We start from the raw sequence: 21,963 nt of genomic DNA, 5'->3' as shown, positions 1-21,963 counted from the left end.
TAAAGATTGTCTTGATGGTTCAGTGGTACAGCATTGGTACACAGACCCAGATTCGATCCCTGATTGAGGAAATGTTCCAGTAAGTAATTTTGAATATCGGTGTCAAGTTCTTCATGATTGGGAAAAGAGACGTGGTAGTATATAAATACGGAGAAACTAGTACTCACTTTTATCCACAAAGCTGTTTTTTTATTTTTCGATTTATTTCAGTGGCCACTGCCACCATCCTCTTTGGAACTTGCTGTTCTGTTGCAACAGTTGCAATTTTTCACATTTGCAACAGTACAGCAAGTTCCAACGAGGATGGTGGCAGTGGCCACTGAAATCAATCGAAAAAGAAAAAACAGCTTCGCGGATAAAAGTGAGTACTAGTTTCTCCGTATTTGTAAAGTTCTTGCTGTGAAAAAGAGTGTAAATAAAAATGTTGCTGTTATTCCACTGTAAGAATTTACACTTCAGTAAGTTTTTAACGTTATCAAAACAACTACTACAACTCGTATTACGCAATACATTATTTCATATTGCTGCTTCTGACAAAAATCCTGTTCCATCCTATGAACACTATCACTTCTAATGCATAACCGTTGGAGGATCATAATGGTTCGATCCTACTTTAAACTCTGGCCAAAAACGATTGACTGTTTTTAAAATTTCCAACCTGTAATGTATGGTATCAATTGAGCAATGTATCATGAGGAACAGTGTGGGAAAGCAAAGGAGAAAAAAAAATTGCTCTCCTGGGGTCAGGAAGGTAAGGTGTGTGTGTGTGTGTGTCTGTATATATATATATAATGCAGCAAAACGCTACATTTGGGAACTTAAAATTAGGACTCTATTGGATGTGCACGTGCCCATGATGATGACCAAATTGGTTAATACATGCAAGCGCACTCAAAGCCATTTACATCTCATTTGATTATTCAATTTCTTGTCTCTCATGTCATTCCTTATATTTGGAATTTAATTCTGTGATCTCCAAAAGATAAAGCAACAACAGTGACTAACTGAAAGTTCTCTAGTTCAACAACTCATATATTAAGGACATGTATTCATTCAATCATTCCTACAAGCTTGCAAGTTCTTACACTGGCCATTATAAGGTGGTCAATCAGAGTTCGAAGTGGAAATTCCTAGCTGGTATACTTCGTCGACTTTGGGAATAGGTGGGGGATGCTTGTATGGATCAATACAGTAAATGGGGGGAATGCTTATGCAAATTATCCTAACTGGGGGGATACTTTATGAAAAAAATATTCATAATGCAATGCAAGAGAATGGAACCTCCCACTTTGAGCAGTGGGGTCAACACACTCAAACGCAATACACTATACTTTCACAAAATGCTTCTATTCAAAGATTTCACTAGTTAGCATTAGAAATTCATGATTTTTAAACTAATAAACTGGTAGGAAAGCATAAACATGGTATCTTTTGCAGGCTTCCATCACCTTCGACATGCTACAACAGTGATGCTAAACCAAATACTTGAAATCCTACCAAAACTCACTTAGGACTATTCTACCGAAGTGTTTCAGTTTTCAGTCAAGTACTACAATAACAAAATTTAGTCTGCACTGAAGTATTACTTTAACAATTACCCCATACACACTTCTAACCTAATACCGCCGTTTCGAATAGTAAAGGTAAACTTACGAATTTTCAAATCTACATCAGGAAATTCGTCAAAGTTAGATGTGTCATCTATGGATCGAACTTCAACAGGTATTGCAGCAGGACGTTCTCTGATATGATCCCAGTCCACCCCACGGAAGAATGGTGCTGGCTTCAACTCCTCCATGCCACGCTGAGATCCAAGGCGTCTCTCTGCTTCACAGCAGAACCTGTTATTGAAGGAGAGTACAAAAAAAAGTTTGCAAAATTTCCAAGATAGCCTGAGTCAGATTTAAAACTGCCGATACATATAATGCAAATAGGAAAACTAAACTGTTTGTATGTTCAATTTTATGTTGATTTTCTACCACTACCATTATGCTAATCATAATGATTCTTGATGAAACAGGTGAGAGGACACATACAAATAGACTTGAAATTCGAGCCCCTTACTTGAAAAATCATGCTTACCCCTTGACCCAGAGGTGAGCAAGGCTAAATATTAAGGATGGACCAATACAATTTTTTTGCCAATACTAATAAAGTAGTGCTACAAAACAATTGCTACCAATACTATTATTAATACAACATAAAACTATCATAGATAATCTGAATGGTTCATTCACATCCATAGTTAATGTTTGTAACCACATGACTGCAATGGGTACTACATTAGAATATACTATAATAGTATTATAGATATTAACATAACTACTTTACAAATCCAGAGTACCGTATTTCACCACATAATTGTCGCAGATTTTATGCCAATTTCTTTAAAAAAAAGTGGGGTGTGACCATTATGCGATTTTTTTTAAAATTTATTACTAAACTGTCTTTTGTGCAAGATTCGGATGCATAGTATACTTGTGAATATACGTTAAAACTGATTGTAGTCCAAATTGACATACATAATTTAGTCGAGACATTTTAGTGAACAATTTTTTGCTCTGAAAAAAGAGATACACATTAGTTGTTATTGGTTTGTGCATTATAGTAGAATTATTATACTTGAAAAACTTTACTACAGTGTTGCAAAGTACGGATTTACAAAATTTAATTTTCTATGTGTGCGGATTCTGCTGTTTTGTTTTCTGATACACTGATGCAACCATTGTGTGGAGACCTTTACATTCACATAAAAAAATACACTAAATTACAGGCTGTTCATAGAAATATTGATATGGGAAATTTTACCAATACACCGATAGATTAAATATGAACTAGTTACAAAGAAAAAATATAACTTATGAAAAGTTCATGTCATGCTAACTGTTTACAAAGCCAATCTCTGACTACATTGAGAATCTGCAGAATATAGTGTGTAATTTGAGGTCCACTTCAGGTATACTAGCGTGTTATTGGCTATTTCTGGCTTCATTATCTTTTCTGTATTAACTCTAGGTACATTACTTTTATTGTACTAGCCACTAAATAGTAGTGTCAATAAATAGTAACAAAGAAAGGTAGGCTGTGTTATACTAATAATCTGATATTTTACCAATGGCTGTCAGGAAAGACTAACAACAGATTCCATCTTATAATTTGGCACACACAGGAGATGGAACAGAGGAAGTGAAAACTAAAGCAACACCTAGCTGGCTTGGTACCTCAGTTGGTTCAACAATGGCACAATTTCTAAACAGATTCTACATGTGAAAATTCATAGTATGCTTCTATATTATTCATACCTGAGAATAGTATCCTTTGCTTCCTCTGAGATGGGAACCTCAGGAGGGAAGATAAGTGTCTCCCTCCAATTCATTACTTTTCTATAAGTTTCCTGAGGGTTTTCGCTGCAGAACGGTGGGTAGCCTGAAATACAGACATAAATATGAATAAAATCACTATCATTTATATTTATTACAACAAGCCTAGTGCCTCACACATCCACACAATGTGCAAGAGGCTCTTTAAGCAGCAATGACAATCACACATGTAGGCCATAGTTGTATTTATACGTCAATAAAATCAATACAAAAGTATAATATATGTTAGCCTCCTGATATGAAGTTCCTATGCCAATTCTGAAAGAATACTGACATAAATTAATGCATACAATTAGTGCACTAATGTAATATAAAATGGTCACCATTTTTAAGAAAAACCTGAATGACCAATTTCTCTTTAATTAATGGAACTTGACAGGTTTTCCTTTACAAAGTGAAACTGTGGACTTTGATATTTTCTTAGAATATAAACAATTATGAATAAACAATGTTGTTGAATTATATCTTAATATTTTAAAATAATTTTAAAAATGACACAATTGTGCCTGAAGTTATGTGTTATTGTAAAAATAACAGTTCTGTTAAATTATCAGCAATTTTGTCACTCAACATTACAAAATCTACTACTGATTAATAACTCCCATTTCTATTATAACAGTAATCAACATGTACTTTATAGATAAAAGCACTGACATGCCCAAGGGGGGGGGGGGGAATAGGTGGGTATGTATTCCTAAAAAAGGAATATCAAAGGCAGGAAGAGTATACGGACTCCCTCCCCCCTCTAAAATCCAAAGCACGCCACTGGACAAAAATGAATGTTATAATGTTCTATCAGTAAAGTTGGACCTTAAGAAAGAATAGATTAAACAAGCTCACAAAAAAAAAGATATTTTAACACTGACCAAAAAGCTAAACACAATGCTGCTTACCTATAAGCATTTCATACATAATGACTCCTAAACTCCACCAATCACACGCAGGGCCATAACCTGTCTGAAGAAACACTTCAGGTGCTATATAATCTGGTGTTCCAACAGTGCTATAGGCGAGAGCTCTTCGATTCTTCTTCCAGCTCTCTGCTCTTCGTTTGCTGTCCATTGGACTGGAAGCTGAAACACACAAACACAAGAAGGCATAATATGTGTATTATCATACAACGTTTCAATTCACTTTGGAAATATCTAACCCAATAATCAAATGATTGTTCTCAAGAATTCAGGAGCTACTTGAAAACAAGACTCTTGAGCCATGGCACTTAGCTTGAAACACTTTCTGAGATCATGAGTTGATAGCTTTTCCAACAAAATATCTACATACTTATTTCATATGCATCAGTAGTAATATGTATTCAAAATATTTAGTGGTTCTGAAAATATGAATAATTAATTATTTAATATAAATATAATGGCATTACCAGGGAATTTAAGAGAACATTTTGACTTCTGTTTTTTTTACTAGCTAACTCGATTTATTCTCCTACTTAGGATTTAATACTTACTAAAATCTGAAGGTTTAGCTTGACTTAAATCCCTGTAGAATTCTGTACGATGTGACTTCTTAAGTCCTGTACACAGCCCGAAATCAGAGAGCTTGATATGGCCTCTAGCATCAAGTAGCAAATTATCTGGCTTGATATCCCTGAAATATGATATAAGACATTACACATTTAAAATATTGATGTCCACAGACAATGACCCAGCAATGATTACTGATAAATTATAATTTTCTGAAATTATCAGTTTTGACCTTTGAGTACAAAATCCATGTGTCACCTATTTCCAAGCAGTTGTGGACATACAACTATACACACAGGTAATCATGATGGATGCGGTAAACGCAGTTTAAGAACTACTTACATGAAATTTCGTATTTCCGCGTTGCATAATCTAATGGTTGCTTCAGATTAATTTCATTCACTAAGGGTACAGCATCTGGAACACTGTACCCTTAGTGAATGATGGTGGTGAGCCTTTGAAATTAATCAGAAACAACATTAAATTGTGCAATGCGGAAATATGAAATTTCAGGTAACACACAGGTAGTTGAAAATATAAAGTGGTGGGGGGAAAAGTCTGAAATTAATGATAGAAACTGGAAATACAGATAATGAATGATGAATTATTGTTGAAATTGTATACATCTGCTTCCAAAAATGATTTCTTTTAAAACTAGGAATGATTTTAAATGTATTTGCAAAGTTCATATTATACAACATTCCATGTATCTTACAAAGCTGTTCTGAAAGATTGAGAGTGATGGCTGTCTTTACCCCTTGACGAGAACTTGGTACAAGTTCAAAAATGGTGGTTATTGTGCCAGCCTCCACGGCAGAGTGGTTAGAAATTTCCGCTATGATGCCAGAGGTCCAAGGTTTGATTCCCAGCCTGGGCATGGATGTTCTTTGTGTGTCCCTTCATTAATTTCATCATATAATCACTCATTCTCATCTTCACGATTAGCCAAAAGTGACAGGAATGAGAAGTAAAATCAGCCAAATCAATCAATCGAAAACTGTTGCAATTTTTTTACTCTGGCACTATCAGAGCTGTGACCTGTCCACAGCCAGTGTTTGAGAATATGAGTACTCTCCCTGCTTCTGCAGAACACTTTCTCACAATCACACAGTTGCACTCTTCTTATCATTCATCTGACTTCACTATATAGATACTCCACACTTCCCAAAGAGTGTGGTATGATACAAATCTGCATATTCTGACTTCGGAGGGTGAAGGGTTAGGGAAGAATTGTGTTAGAAACCTCTAGCTATATTTCCTGAAGCATATAGAAAATGGACTGGGGGAGTAAATTTAGAAATTCCCCCTAGTAAGCTTAACAAAACTCCGCCAACTGACAGAACTATATCTAGTGCATAATGTTCCCCATATACATTTCACATGAAATTTAGAAATGAGGGCTGCTGGAAAAGTTTCTGCAATCAATATGAAAAAAGACATGTGAAATTTTGGGAATGGCTTTATTGTTTTTCAAAGTATTCACCCTTAAGATTGATACACTTTTGCATATGCTCAAACCAATTTTGAAAGCATTTTTTCCACTCTGAAGCTGATACCTCAGAAACCGTTGTTTGGAATGCGTCAATTTGCCCACCACGCATCTTATTTTTGATGTGTGGGAACAAAAAGAAGTCATTAGGTGATAAATCAGGTGAGTACGGACAATGAGTCATTAATTCGACATTTTTACTGGACAAAAAATCAACAGTTTGGCGTGCTGAGTGGGAACTGGCATTGTTGTGGTGAAGAATGATGTGACGATTTTGGTTTGTTTTACGCAATTCATTGATGAACTTTGGCAAACAAATTGTTGTATACCACTCAGCATTTAGAGTCCTTCAATCTTCTAAAGCTATTGTTGCCACATGTCCGGTATAACCAAAGAAACAAGCAACAATTTGCTTGGCAGCACTCCACGAACGAACAACTTTTGTTGGTTTCGGCTCACTTTGAAACACCCACCCAAACAGTGGATTGCTGTTCGTATGAATAGATCCAAGTTTCGTCCCCCATAACGATGTAGTACACCAAATTTGACTTGCATCGGTTGAATTTTTTGAGCATTTCTTTACACCAATTTACACGAGCCTGTTTTTGAGCTTCGGTCAAGTTGTGTGGGATCCAACAGCTTGAAAGTTTCCGTACGTTCAGATGACCATGCAAAACCGTATGTATTGCTTTCATGTCAATGTTCAAGGATGCCTGAATCTCATGGTATGTCACATGCCGATCTCTTTCAATCATTTCATGCACAGCATCAACATTACTGGCAACAACAGACATGGATGGACGACTTTCACGAAATTCATCACTGAGAAATGTGCAACCACGCTGGAATTAAGAAAACCAATTGTACACAGCCCTATTGGATGGTGCTTCATCCCAAAAAGCCAAATGAAGTCGCTCGATGCATTGTTTCGATGTTAAACTACATTTGAAATCATAAAAAGTCATTGCCCGAAAGTGTTCACGAAAAATTTCCATTCCTCACATGAAACTACTACTTCAAACTGCTGTGAAAAATAAACTAATAGGCTTAAACAAACAATCAAAGATACTTTAAACATAAAAAATGTCTAATCTTCTGATTTTTATAATAGCGAAACACTAGCGCCACTGTTGGTGGTAGTTTGCAGAAACTTTTCCAGCAGCCCTCATAGTCATATTTAGTTTTTAAATATTAAATATAAAAGTGAATTCATCAACTGAAATATAATATTGTCCTGAAGGTAATTTTCTAAATTTTGAGGATACAAAATATTTATGCTTCATTATTGTATATATACTTTTGAGTAATGGAATACAAAAGGCATTTCCTAAATAAAACTTACCTATGAATGAAACCCAACTTGTGAATTGAGTCTATTGCTAAAGCTGTTTCCGCTATGTAAAACTGTGTACATTCTTCTGCTAATGTATCTTTTTTCATTAACAAGGTCATCATATCCCCTGCAATGGAAATAAAAAAAAAACATTAACTTAATGTACAACAAACATTATACATATAAATTAGGGCTGAGCCAAAACCACTTTTAACCGATACCGATGTTGATATCCTTAACCTTCCAACAAATACTGATACCAATGTGTGAACAATTTAAATTTATCCAGAATATCTAAAATATTGCAACTACGAGGGTGATTCAAATGAAAATCTTAAAAGTGCAATAAAATTCCGAAAAGTTGTACGATTCATTTGTAAGTTGACAGGAGTTATCCTTGAGGTTGAAAGATTGACCAACAGGTGGCAACATGAAACTGCAACACTGAAGAAGGAAGCAGCATCAGTGCAAAGATGGCCGGCCCATTGTCAACATGCACTACATTAGAGCAGCGATCTGTGATGCATTTCTTGAGTAGTGAAGGTGTTAAACCTCTTGAAATTCATCACAGGATAAAAGTGCAGTACAGTGATTCGTGTGTGTCCCTGCAGCAAGTGTACAAGTGTTGTAGAAAGTTTAAAAGCGGCGTAACTTCTGTGGAGGATGTCCGCAACCGGGCCACGCACACCACGTAGTGTCGAACGAAAACATCGCCACAGTGGACGAGCTTGTGAAGGAAAACAGGCTTATTACTGTGAAGGAAATAGCTGCCATTTTGGATATTAGTGTTGGTTGAGCACACACATTATTGTCCATGATGTGCTGCGATTCAATAAAGTGTCGGCGAGATGGGTGCCACCTCAGTCGACTGCTCAATTGAGAGACCGTCGCACCGATGCCTGTGAAGAACTATTGCGTTGTTTCCAGGTCGAAGGTGATGGATTTCTGGAAAGAAATGTTACAGAAGATGAAACCTGGGTGCAATATCACCAACCTGAAACAAAAATGTTGAGCAAGGAATGGCACCATAGCTAGTTGCCAAAACCCAAAAAAATCCGCACCCAACCATCAGCAGGAAAACTAATGCTCACTCTCTTCTGGGATGCAAATGGGGTAATTTTTTAACATTACATGGAAAAGGAAGTAACAGTGACCAGTACTTCTTATGTAGATCTGCTCCAAAATCACCTTCGCCCTGCAATCAGGAGTAAATGACGAGGACTTATGACTTCAGGTGTATTGTTACTGCTTGACAATGCCCGACCACGTAACAGTTGCGACAATCCAGGATATTAAATTTGAATCTCGCACACCCAAATTACTCACCAGACCTCGACCCCAGTGACTTGCCTCATGTGTTCGGACGGCTCAAAGAGGCAATGGAAGGCAAGCATTTCTGGGGCGATGAAGAGGTGAAAACTGTGGTGCACTAGTGGCTACAGTCACAACCAAAAGAATTCTTCTCACGAGGTATCCATGCACTTCTGAAGTGCTGGAATACGTGCATTGCACATCAAGGGGACTACGTCGAAAAATGATGAATGTATATTTTTTCTGTATTTCCTCATCTGCCTCATAATAAATAATTAAAGTTTTCATTTGAATCACCCTCATATTAATGTACTACAATATTGTTTAAATTATTCATAGATTTACATGCGATAATTTGAATATTATAAGATAGCTGCCTTTTAATCATATAATCTACTTTTGCAACACTGTACAATAAAGAAATTTATGTATTTTGTGTAATTTCTTGGTTGTTGTTAATAGTGCAAATTGCTTGTTATATTTCAAAGAGAGATGAAAAATTATGTTACAAAATCAAAATATCATGTATTCTCTAAAATAAAAAGAATAATAGGAATTTTAGCTTTCCTGGCAAAGAATTCGAATAAGTGTTTTTGGGTTATCAGCCAGGTGTTAGCATCCTACCTTTCAAGCGCATACATTGCTTTCATTATCAGGATAAGGTGAGAGCAATGTATGCACTCAAAAAATTGGATACCAACATCAAATTAACCTGACTGATAACCCAAGAACACTTATTCGAAAAAAGAATAATGTTTTCTTGCATCAAGAATCTTAAAACATTCAAAATAACAATGTTTTTGTTCATTTTGCTCAACCAAATTAAAGTAAGGCCTACTATAAAAATGAAAGAGGGAATTACTACTTACCCCCGGGGAGGAATTCCATTATGAGATAAAGGTTGATGGGGTCCTGGAAACTGTAATACATTTTAACTACCCACTGATGATCTGCTTCCACTAACACGTCCCGTTCTGCTCGTACATGTGCAACCTGCTCTTTTTCCAGCATATCTGCTTTCCTCAATATTTTCATTGCATACACGTGGCCTGTGTCCTTTTTCTGAACCAAACGTACCTGGAAATGACCAACAGTGAGTTAAATATAATCAGGTATACACAGATGAAGTATAAAAAAATATTCAAATTAAAATAACAAAATTAATATTTTTTTATGTAGTTTTCTCACAAATATGGTTGAAATCTTAAGTTATACTGATAGCCTTGAGTAACAAGATGTGCTGCATTCATATGACCAACACATTTAAACTACGGAGACTTACTGTCTGATATCATATCTTGCTTAAGACTGTGGTATAGTATTTAAAAATTTGATTAAAATCAAGCAAATACAGGTCTGATTATTTATAGATAAGTTATGTATTTTGTTTAGAGTAATTACAAAGTCAATGCATTAGTGACAATTGTGAGCCTTCATGGATGGTTGCATATACATTCAGGATACAATTCTGTTTTTTGAGGGACCATAGTGTCAAAATGAGTCATCAACAAAAAAACTTCAAGAAAAGTTGTTTGCCTTAAACTGTAAAAGTCCGTACTGTGACATATTGTAAATTTTGTTTCTACTGTGTTCGAGACAAGATCAAGACAAGTATTTACAACTTGAGGCAAGACTGAATGAGACAGGCATGTATAACCCGAGCCACTGATCTCGATACCATACCTACTCTTCAAGGAACATACATAAATTTATTTCGGGTCAGTAGAATATTGGTTCCCATCCCTCGCACAGTAAACATAAAATATAAATACTGAACCATTAGTACATTAGGTGATATTCACTTAAATCTACATATATACATATTTTATTCTTGTTCTAACTGAATGCATTTAAACTTTTAAATTTTCTGGGTGGTTCTTAATATCTGTTATCCACTTAAAATCTCAATAATAATCTGCCATCGAATTTTGCACCTCTTATGTTAGATTTAGTAGTAGGTTAGGTTCAAACAAGAAGCAATGATCACAGTAGATTATCTTTATATTATTTTTACCTGGAAATAAATGAGTCAAGTCAATAAGTGTACTCCAGCTCCACACATATAATTGAGGTGCATGTATCTTTAGAGCTGGTAACATTCAAGTAGAATTTTGCTGTAATCAAAAAAAGTTTATTAAATAACTTCAGGTAACGAAGAAAGCCTTACCTCTCCAAATGCCCCTCTGCCTATAACCTTCAATGGTTCAAAGTCTTCCACTCCAAGACGAGATCGTTTAAGCCTCAAAAACTCAGTTTCTTTTTGGGCATGCTGTTGTCTTTTCTCCTGCTTTTGTGCTTCTGTGAGACCCTCATCTTTCAAGGATTCCTCTAGCTTTGCCAACCTAGAAAAATGTAAATAATGCATTTCAGATAAAAATATTTACACATTTGCTATGAAATTACTGGTGTTCGAATCTACAAACTATCGACGGAAAAGTATTTTTTGACAGTTACTTCATTTAAATTATTTATGTCATCTGTTCTGCAAAATTTGTCAAAAAACTTTGTGAAACTAAAGGTACGAAATAAATCTGTAATTGCTAGCAAAGTGACATGATTTGATTTGATTTTTGTTATTTAGAGTTTCTTTTCTGCCACTTCTTGCTAATTGCGACGATGAGGGTGAATGAGTGATGACATGGTGAGATGAAGGGACACTCACAAAGAACACCCATGCCAGGATTCGAACCTGGGACCCCCTAGCGTTGTAGCGAGCCCAAGTCCAACAAATTGAAGCATATAACTAAGTACAGCTCTACAAATCCTCGATCGTACACTAAGGTAGGACAAAAACAGATTTCTTTGCATGGTTCAATTCCTAGAAATTCATATTTTGCCGCCCATTTCAATGTGGTTGCCTATATCAAAAAAAAAAAAAAAATCCCTACAAAAATTTCTCGAGGTATGCCCTGCCCCCACCTCCCATCTAGGAGGTCATCACGAATTTTCGAAATACTGCTCACCCTCTGGATTTTCATGTGATGGTTAAACCTCGGATTTTTAGATTCTAAAAAGTGTGCTTTTAGGTTCCTAAAATAGACTCTAAAAATCATAAAATAGGTTCTAAAAATCCTAAAATAGGTGATACAAATCTAACGTTAGGCTCGGAAAATCCTGAAGTAGGTTAAAAAAAACTTAAAATAGTTCAAAATTCCTGAAAAATGCTGATTAGGTATAGTCACCGACAATGAAAATAGGACACCTATATCCTGAAATATGCACTATCGTGCATAACGTTATGCGTGTTGCCTAACCCTACGGCGATGGCAAAACTTACCATTGGAAATTTGCTATTAAAATCCACTCTTTGCCGTATAGTTAGGCAATAATGTAGCTCCCCGATGGCGTGCGCAGTGGTAGCGTCTTCGCCTTGCAATCAAGGTGTCCCGGGTTCGATAGCCGATGGACTTAAAGCTGTAGGTCCAGTCCCGATTAGCCTTACTGTGGACAAAGTGGACTTAAAACAACAACTCAATCAATCGATAGTTAGGCAACAATCTTTTTCCATGTTATCCACAGTCAAACTGCAATTTTGTCTGTGAGGATCATCTTATATGCTGAAAATAATCCTTTAACAAAAACATAGTGGTGCAAACTTCAATGCTGAAATGTTAGTTTGCAAGGCGTGAATGCCAAAAAGCACCAAAGTGACGCGAAAGTGAGCAAGACCACACGGATCAGACCACTTTGGATCGTACAGGTAACAGTGGCACCAGATATTTTGCTTTGTTTAGAGCTTTGAAAAATTACCATCCACTTGGAGGAAGGGAAATCGACAGAGAGTACGTTTCAAACACGTTCGTCATTGAAATTTTTCGTGACCAAACAAAGCAAATGCCTCTGTGGGACATAAAAACTCTGTAAGACCTTCAAAAATATATAAAAACCTAAAACAAGGCTTCATTTAGGCGCAAAAACCTAAAATAGGTTCTGACAAGCAAAACAGGTTTTCTAGGCACTATAAAACTTCATCTGTTGTTGCGTTTTTTTAACAAAACGCTGACATAACTTATTTCTTACATACACGTAAAGGAAAAAATAGGTTAAAAACCTAAAATCCGAGGTCTAGTGATGACTAAGGTGCGGATTTTTGCCTACTTGCCTTTTTTATTCCTTTGTAGTAAAATATAGGCTTTAATGTTTAAAGTTCGTTTCATGGTGTTTCTAGTCTGAAAACGTATTTCTATAGTGCCTATAAATGCCTATTCTGCAATATTTGCTTACTTCACCTTTTTTACCCGCCTTTGGCTGAAGAATGTAAGCGTTTGTTTTGTTGAACTGCCTATTTTAACATCTTTTTAAATTTTAGGATGTTTTTAAATGCCTATTTTAGTGCATTTTCTTAATTTATAGAGCCTTTTAAGTGCCTATTTTGATCATTTTTGTGCCTACTTGCCTGCCTATTTGAGAGGTTTTTAGTGCCTATAAATTGCACCCTAGTATGACGTCAAGATTCTTACAATTTGATCCAGAGGCATAGAGCAGTTTTCTGCCCTCCCCCCATGCAAGAATACACACAACAATGCCAGCGCCAACTAGTTGCTCCCCACCCCCCATACACAACGGAGAGGAAATTAATTTTTGCCCCAAATATGATCCACCCTGAATCTTCAGTTTCTTTGTGTTGCCAACATTAGGGAAGTATAGATTCTGGAAATAAATGAAGATATGAACCTCTCAATATAAACTGGAAGACGAAATTGGAGATATTATCTTGTACTGTAGTGCAGTGGAAGAGCCAGGATTCGTTCTTGGGGGATGTTTCGTGTCATGTGGCCAAATCTTTCATAATTATATAGGGAAAACCTGATTTTATCAGATGATATCAATGTTCTTATTTCACAGAAGCTAGGTCGATTCGATTGCCCGATTAATATTGCGATCCAGCATCAATTATCCTGGCGCAATGCCAACTGCGGAAGTACACGCTGTTGCCACGGTCTCATAAAAACGTCAACCTCCTTTAGCTCGCAAATGAAACCGAGGAGCAAATACCGAATGTCCATCACGTTGCGCAACTCGTAATTGCCTCATCTTCCAATCATTCGCTCCTCAAGTGGGCCGCGGAAAAAACAGCTAGCCAATTGTTTCCTTGAGCGGTCCTCCGCTCTTCCTTGTTCCCAACCGTTACCCTCCCCTCCCCACCTGCTTTATTGGCCTCGCGTGAGAAAGTAGCGGATTTCATGTGTGCTTGTCATCATCACATGTGGCCTGGGAAAGTCATTTGCATAAGCAACATCGAACAGATGCGCCACACTGTGATCAGAACCTCAATCGTGTTGCTTTTGTTTATCAAAACCTCTTACATTGTTTTGACCGAGGATCCAATGAACTGGGAATTAACAGAAATTATTATTATTATTAACCGGTCCGATATGAACAACATAATTGTCTCTCTCAGGTTATTTTAAAATTTGTTTGAAGTCTACTTGATGTTAAAATATGCTCATTTGAACTGAACCCTATGGTTTAACGTAAGATCCGAACCACTGAGCAGAGGACGAATACGGGAACCTTTGATTACAAGGTCCTATAATCACTTCTTATAGTAAGGGCACTACATAAAAATTAATTTCATGGTGTCCTTTTTTTATCGATTAACTAAATTAGCTAATACAAAAAAAAAATCAATATTTCCAAGCTTCCTACTCTTATCTTCATCACCAAAACACGAACATATGGTTCGAGAACCAAATTTAGCCGTACTTGACCATCGATATAATTTATTTGCATTCGCACAAGTACAGTATGCTGTTCGGTTCAACACGTTCCCTAGCTAGTTCACTGATGCACACAATGAAGGGATGGAGTTTTACTACATTCCGATCGACTAGCAGATACAAAGGTGTACAATTGCTTGCTCAATCAAGATAACCAATTTGTCGATTAAAATATAAGGTCGGGAATGCTTATTTGTACACAGTGAAAAGTTAACTGCAGCTATAGGCGATTTAGCACAGAGAGGAAGTCGAAGTTCTTAATGCCGACCTCCGTGGCGTAGTGGCTATCACAGCGGAGTTCCGAGTTCGAATCTCGACCTGGGTATGGGTCTTCTTTGTGAATGGATTTGGAAAAGAAGCTGTATGGGCGATAATATGTGCTTATAATAGTAACTCCAGCACCAAAATGACCATAAAGCAAGGATTTGTAAGTGCATGTTGAAAATTCATTGCCAGAATCTGCGATGAACCAAATGTATATGATGAATAAATGATAGTGAACATGATGCGATCAGATTTAACAAATGACAATATATTCAGGGTATCGTTATTTCGCAAGCAACACACAGAGAGGAAAGTCGAGAAATTGGCAGAATTTTTGCTCGTTACTGCGGCACTAAAGTGAGGCACGTCCCTTTTTTTTAAATTCAGGGCGTCTCCTTCGCAAGGTCTGGGTAAGAAGTACTGGTCCTCTGGAAACTGACTGCGGTAACGGATCGGGCGAGCTCCCTGGCACCGTTTCAGTATCCCCCCCCCTCCTCCTCTCGTTCCTTCCGACAGCCATCACGCATTTGCTGCATGACACGAGTGGACTTCCCCATACTAATGTTGAGACAATTGATCGTTGTTAACAGGCACTGAACCGAACTAACGCGCACTCAAGAATGAGTTGATGGGGCACTTGACCCAATAGAAAGGCTACACCACCTTCGACTCGCACTCGGCCAGTCATCAGGAGGGACGTCGATGGCCTGTTGGCTCCGAGCGCCAGCGTTCGACATGCTTCTTGCTCTCTATCTAAATTGGGAAAGAATCGTTTGGAACAGCAGCAATGCATAGAGAACATGACTGAATCCAGTACCAGACTGCAGGCAGCGAGAACATCGAAATTCCAGGATGGTATGCAGCGGCCCTTGATTTTTTTTTAAAAAACTATTTGTATTCAAACAAGGTTGTCAGTCTGAATGAGTAGGTCCTACTAACACATAGCATTGCAGATAGCTTTCGGGCTCTTCCTACTTCTACCTAAATCCCGATCCATCCTTCCCCCGTAAGGATAGGCACCATTAGGGTGTGTGGTTTTTCCTCCCCATCAACGTGAAGGTTTTACAGATACCGCTATCCTAGATGAAGCTAGCTAATTAAAGACGCGGCCGAGGTTTTGTCTGCTCGCACAATTTTACCCTCGGAGAGCTTCCCTTCTCATTTTTGTTTACTTGTATTTTTTTCACACTGTCTAATTTCAAATCCCTGGTAGAAACATCTTGAAAGATTTAAACCAGGTCCGATATCCGATGTCCTTGTAGGTAGATAGCCAACTAGTGCATGCCTCCTGCATGGAATGGAGGCCTTTCCAAAGGGGCCACTTCCAGCCTAAACTCTCGGGTTAGAATCACACCTAGGCAAAAGATCAAACCTGGGACTATAATGTGCTTGGGGAGTACATTAGTGTCCCCAGGGAGATCTGCGCCTTACGTGTGGTTGCAGGTTGACTCAGGTCGGGCGCCACTCACTCCCGCGAGCCCTTTGGGGGCGGGTTTTTTCCTCTTTTTTTCCCCCAGTCATCAGGAGGCCTATGGGAGACGCCAATTGGCTCCACCTTTCGCTAATACACTCAACGCATATATAAATTGGGAGTAAGAGTGCAAGAGTTCTGTTCTTTTAGGAGAGGGCACGTGTCCTGGCCGCTGACAGGGCACTGTGAAAGGGCCGATAAAATTAATATTAAAGTGAGGGTTTTCTTAAAATTTTAAAATATACACTTTTTAAATATACTGCAGAATTTCTTGTAGCTGTCAATGAGAATGCACATCCATTCATTTTTGGGGTGGGCATGAAGTACAGAATCAGTCCTTTACGTATTCGCAGAACTCAGACTGGACCTACAGTTATTAAATTGAATCCAAATCACTGTAAAATACGCTTCCAGCGGAAATCCAACCTGTGACCTCTTGACTCAAGGCAACAGCGTTAGCCATCGCACTTTCGGTGTAGCTCTCCTTTACGTACATGAATTTATTGAATTACGAAGGTGAAACGAATACATGGTGTCCAAAAAAAATGTACACACACTTTAACAGCTGATAACTCACAATTTTCTGAGCTCATCAATTTGAAATAATGAGTCAAGCCAGACAGCCTCGAACAAAGAAAATTTACCCTAAAGTGTTACTGGAAGCTTGAAAATGCAGTTGATGTGAAAAGACAGTTGAGAAGAGAATGGCAACGTTCCGGAAGACTGCGCACATAGATGAGCCCACAAAGAAACAAAGGTTGATGGAGTTGTATCACCAGAGTTCAAGAATATCTGTGCGGCAAGCGGGTCGTGAGATAGGAATTTTCAAAATCAAGTGTCCCATAGGGAGAGTTACATTGCAAGAGGAGTCCACGCTCTCAAAGAAGACCGGACAGTGAGTTTTGCGAGTGGTACTTGGCAAGTAGTGCCAAACAAATGGATTGGACGAGGAAGTTCAGAAGAATACTTTTTGTATAAGGATGCATAATAGATAAAGTTTGCGGTACAAAAACGAATTGAAGGCAGCCATTAAACGAGAATGCGCACAATACCGAACGAAATCATTCTTGATGTTTGCGTTCCATTGCTTTGCGTTTCCAACAGTGCCTGGACCAGAATAGGCATTGACGAAAACAATGTAGCTTCCTTTAATTTTTGAAATTAAACTGTGCGTTCTACAACAAGGACTTTATCTTCATTCAAGCCGTGTATACATTTTATTGGGACACCCTGCACATGCAACGCAACATTCCAAAATTGGCGGCAACAGAACCAGAAGTGCTCCCACTTTTTATGCCTGTAACAATAGCAAACTAAATCTGATCCGAACAAGTTCATCACCCTAGATCTAGGACAGGGGCGCCGACTTGCCAAAATTATTGGGGGGGCTCTGATCACTGAAATAAATTAATAAATGACTCACTCTCCCTTTTTTAAGTTTTGGCTTCAGTGTTCGGAATCTCATAAAAGCTCACGAATTCCTAAAAAAATATCAAAATTTTTATTCACAGTTCGAATGCAGAATATTAATTGTCCACGGATGGATATGTCACAAGTTTCGTCAACCATAATAGCAAAATATTCCCGACTTTTAATATCTACCTCGGAGCGCAAAACAGATCTCCCTAATATATCAATGATCTCGTTCTGAATGTCTTGTGAGAGCCATTTGTAGCCCGAACTACCCTAGTTCATGCACATCGTCTTTTGAAAATCTTTTTAGTAAAACATTTAACAATACTCATAAGTATATACTTAGTATATAGTTATAAGTCATGTGTTTTGCTGTCCCTGGTCATAGCCCCCCCAAAGTTGATGGTTTAGCGGTCTCAGCCCCCCAAAGTTGCTGGTCTAGAACATTTCAAATGTGTGTTTAAAGTTAAGTTCATGTGGCACAATTCAGAGTAAACTTTACAAGTGAAGCAAAATAATACATTACATCCTCCTAAGCAAAATTATTTGGGGGGCTCTGCCCCCACATCGTTAACATTGGGGGGGGGGGGCTCGAGCCCCCTAAGCCCCATGGAGTCGGCGCCTATGATCTAGGAAGAATACGACGGTAGCGAGTTGTTGCTAGTCGACCAAGTCGTCCTGTAGAGTTCCGCAATTACCGCACGTGCACCCGCCAAACAAATCATAAAACACCAAAGTGAATAGCTTAGCTGCGGTTGTTGATGCAAACGACCTTTTGTGTGGATATCGGGGAAAGCCACTTCGTTACGCAAGATGGGTAAATGTCACAAGGCTCGCCGGGTCAGGCTAACTTTAGTCTCCGCTGCTTTTGGACTGAATTCAATCTTGATAGGGGAGGTCATTCCGTGTACCTATACTCAGCGCTCAATCACCGTAAGCAGAGAGCAGATTTCCACAAAAAGACGGGAAAATATGGCATGGCAACAAAGCTATCAGGAAGTCGACCATTCGAAGTTCCAGTTCAGTTGAAAAGCTGACGATCTCACAAATTACTGCCACATAACCGGTGATATATTTACGATTCCATTTCGGGTTTTTCTTATTCCTTTCTAAATATGTATGCGGTGATGGCACAAGAGGGGAGGTAGGGGCGAACGCCTCCCAAGTCGACGTGGCCATCCCCGTGCTGCCTTCTGCTACAAACAAGAAAATAAATAAATGCTTCCCATCCCCCAGAAAATATTATCAATGTCACAAAGGTCCTTGGGAAAGGGAAGGAACACTTGCACATTGCTGATGTAAAACTGCTCTGTTTACAGGATATCACCATGGTTAACATTAGCGTACAAGGGTGAAGCTCATGGAGCTGCAGCCCACCCAGAAATTTTGAGAAAAATCAACATTTTCAAATGGAAGCGGTAAAGAACTCTGATGGGGCCTCCCGATGGCGCAGTCGTAGCGTCGTCGCCTTGTAATCAAGGGGTCCCGGGTTCGATGCCCGGTGGAGGCACATAGTGGTTCGGATCCTACTTTAAACTGTAGGTCCAGTCCCGATTAGCCTTACTGTGCATAAAGTGGACTTAAAACACTAACTCAATGAAGTAAAGAACTCGGGGAAAATCAAAGTGGTAAATGCAAACCCACCTTAAAATGGCGCCGATTACCATTTTTGTCTTTGAACAACTTCCCAAACGAATGTTAAAAATGGTAATTACGAAATATTTTGTGTAAAGCCCACCCCTAGAAAGCAGCAATGTAATATCCACATTTCCAATTCCCACCCCTTCCAAAAAAACGTCCTCCGTACGCTAGTGGTGGTCCACAATGATCCCAATGATAGGAATATTAATCCTCCAAAATGTGATCATAAATACGGCATGCCTTGCAAGTAACCTTTATGAAACAAGTTGAGATGCACATTACCGATATGCTAGCAATCACTTCCTTCAAAGGAGGAAAAAAAGTGAAATTCCAGGCACACACTGAATATAACATCACAAGAGTACTCCTCTATATGTACGTCGTTCACCAACGCGAAATGTATGGACAAACATCAGGCCTTGTATTAGTACAAACTTTCCATGAATCACAGTTTACGACCTTCCGTGGCTAACATTACAGCCTTGCATCATGGAGTGCCTGGTTCGATTTCCGGTGGAGGCACGTTGCACAGTGGTTAGGATTCCATACGAAACTGTAGGTCCAATCCCAATTATCCTATCTAAACAAGAGTGAAACTTTGAAATTTCGGATTACAAATAGAACCTACGCCAACAATAACTTTTAAACATTTATCCTCAATTTCCTTAAAATATCACACGGTTTCCAATAATTTCGGGTAAGTGACAAGGATATAAAAGTTGCGACACTGGTGTAAAATTTTCCCATGCAAAAGGTCATTTTTTACAGCCTACTTTCTAGTGTGAACCTTTCTGTGCGTTGTTCCCATTAATTCCTACGCAACACGAGCTTTAATAAGCTTAATATTACACAAGCACATGTAACTGCAAGGTTGAACTGTTCCCTGAACAGGAACGATCTAGTTTCATACTATGAGTATAGCTTCTACAAACGAGACAACATAGTGCACGATATCTGGATATATAATTTCACTCGACAACCGCTTGCCAATACCTCTCACGGTTTGTAACAATATTTATGTATTCCTGTTAACGTTTCAAATACCTACCTTTTTCCGATGCTTGTTCCCTCGGTTAGCAGGATTATATTGTTTGTACGATCAATCTGGTCGATACAACTATTATGAAAAGTTGTGGAGGATGTTAACCACATTTGAAGGAATTACCAGTATTTTCATGATGTACTGTGTTTACTACAGAGAAGGTGGAATAGGGGCACGAAGAATGAATTCTCAGCAATTACTAGTAGTCGAAAAACAAGATTAACCAAGCACAATAAAAAGGCGTCCTCCAAATCCTTATCTTGGGAGTCTTAAAATGGAACTTTTCACCAAAAAATCTATCCGCTTACCGAGAAAATGTGGCGATAACATTAACTATATTGAGAATTGTTTGAAGCCATTTTAAAAACGCCTCATTTTTATGTTCGGGAACAAAGTTCAACATGAAATTTCACACTTCTAGAACTGAATTCGCTTATTGTGCGCTCACCATACCAGTATGTTTACAGGTTATCAGTCACTATCACGTCATTTTCAGAGTACACTATGACGTTCGTACAGCTTCCAGAATTTTAATCTTTCCTATTTGTATCTGAAAGCCCAGCACACTTTGACAGTTTCCTTTCCGAGAAGAATCTTTTAAATCGTGTGTATGGCCAACAGTCTTATTTCCTTTTACTGTCAATCTTGACACTCGTGATAGGCTTATGGTTCATTTAATTTCCCTACTGCTATGACTGACCACCCTAAATGTTGTCCATATCGAACTCTCGTTCACTCGGACTCACCAATATAATATTGATTGCATTGATTGGTGGATTCCAAGGAAACGAAAGCTTGCACTCGAAATCGACAACACCTTCACATAGAAACTACGCTTCACCAAGTCTAATTGTAGATGGCAGTGCAAACAATTATTCACATTCAACTCTTATTCACTAGTTCCACAAATTCTAACACACAAGCATACATACGAATCTTACTCGGTCGGAAGAAATTTAGCGCTTTTATAGAAGTGCTGTAATTATAGCCTTTGCTGAAATAATATAGGCTAAGACTTGCATAATACATAACCCATCGATTTACTCTTATCTGCGTTGTCACCCAATAAGGAGCGTATCCGGTTTTCTTGTAGACATGGTCAGCTTTAACGAGATAAAAAAGCCGGACACCTGAGCAGTAGGCATCAGATGTATAATTGTGATTGTCCTGTTATCAAGTTAATAATTTATGAATGTCGTCGCAATTAACTCAAGAGGTAGAAAAGCGACGCAAAATCATCGAAATGGAAAGAAAGCACGGGTATAAATCATAAAGACATTATTATATGATTCTATCACAATGCCAAATTTCTCCTCACTGCACAACGAACTACAAAATATGAATGATCTGCGCAATTTACAACGTATTTGTTTAGCTGCTTATCAGATGTCATTTGGAAACATTCCGATTGCATTCCACTT

At 38.2% G+C, this 21,963-nt stretch overlaps 1 protein-coding gene across 4 annotated transcripts in view; it reads right to left on the bottom strand.

Moving 5' to 3' along the window:
- The window catches only part of trc (Serine/threonine-protein kinase tricornered), a 171,003-nt gene that overhangs the window by 10,866 nt on the left and 138,174 nt on the right, over positions 1–21,963 (bottom strand). For all 4 annotated transcript variants that reach the window (XR_014441995.1, XM_083126450.1, XM_083126449.1 and 1 more), the window contains 7 exons: positions 11,159–11,333; positions 9,861–10,068; positions 7,690–7,807; positions 4,843–4,982; positions 4,274–4,453; positions 3,303–3,426; positions 1,654–1,841 (listed from right to left, as the gene is read on the bottom strand). Coding sequence is in view for 3 of the 4 variants with exons in the window: in XM_083126450.1 (XP_082982576.1) it covers positions 1,654–1,841; positions 3,303–3,426; positions 4,274–4,453; positions 4,843–4,982; positions 7,690–7,807; positions 9,861–10,068; positions 11,159–11,333 (1,133 nt within the window). In the remaining variant the exon portion in view is untranslated. The remainder of the gene's footprint in view (positions 1–1,653; positions 1,842–3,302; positions 3,427–4,273; positions 4,454–4,842; positions 4,983–7,689; positions 7,808–9,860; positions 10,069–11,158; positions 11,334–21,963) is intronic.

The sequence above is a fragment of the Lepisma saccharinum genome, chromosome 8, assembly GCF_977018435.1.
Source record: "Lepisma saccharinum chromosome 8, izLepSacc3.1, whole genome shotgun sequence".
Taxonomy (NCBI): domain Eukaryota; kingdom Metazoa; phylum Arthropoda; class Insecta; order Zygentoma; family Lepismatidae; genus Lepisma; species Lepisma saccharinum.
The sequence above is the reverse complement of the archived record's forward strand: the minus strand, read 5'-3'. Positions and strand labels throughout refer to the sequence as shown.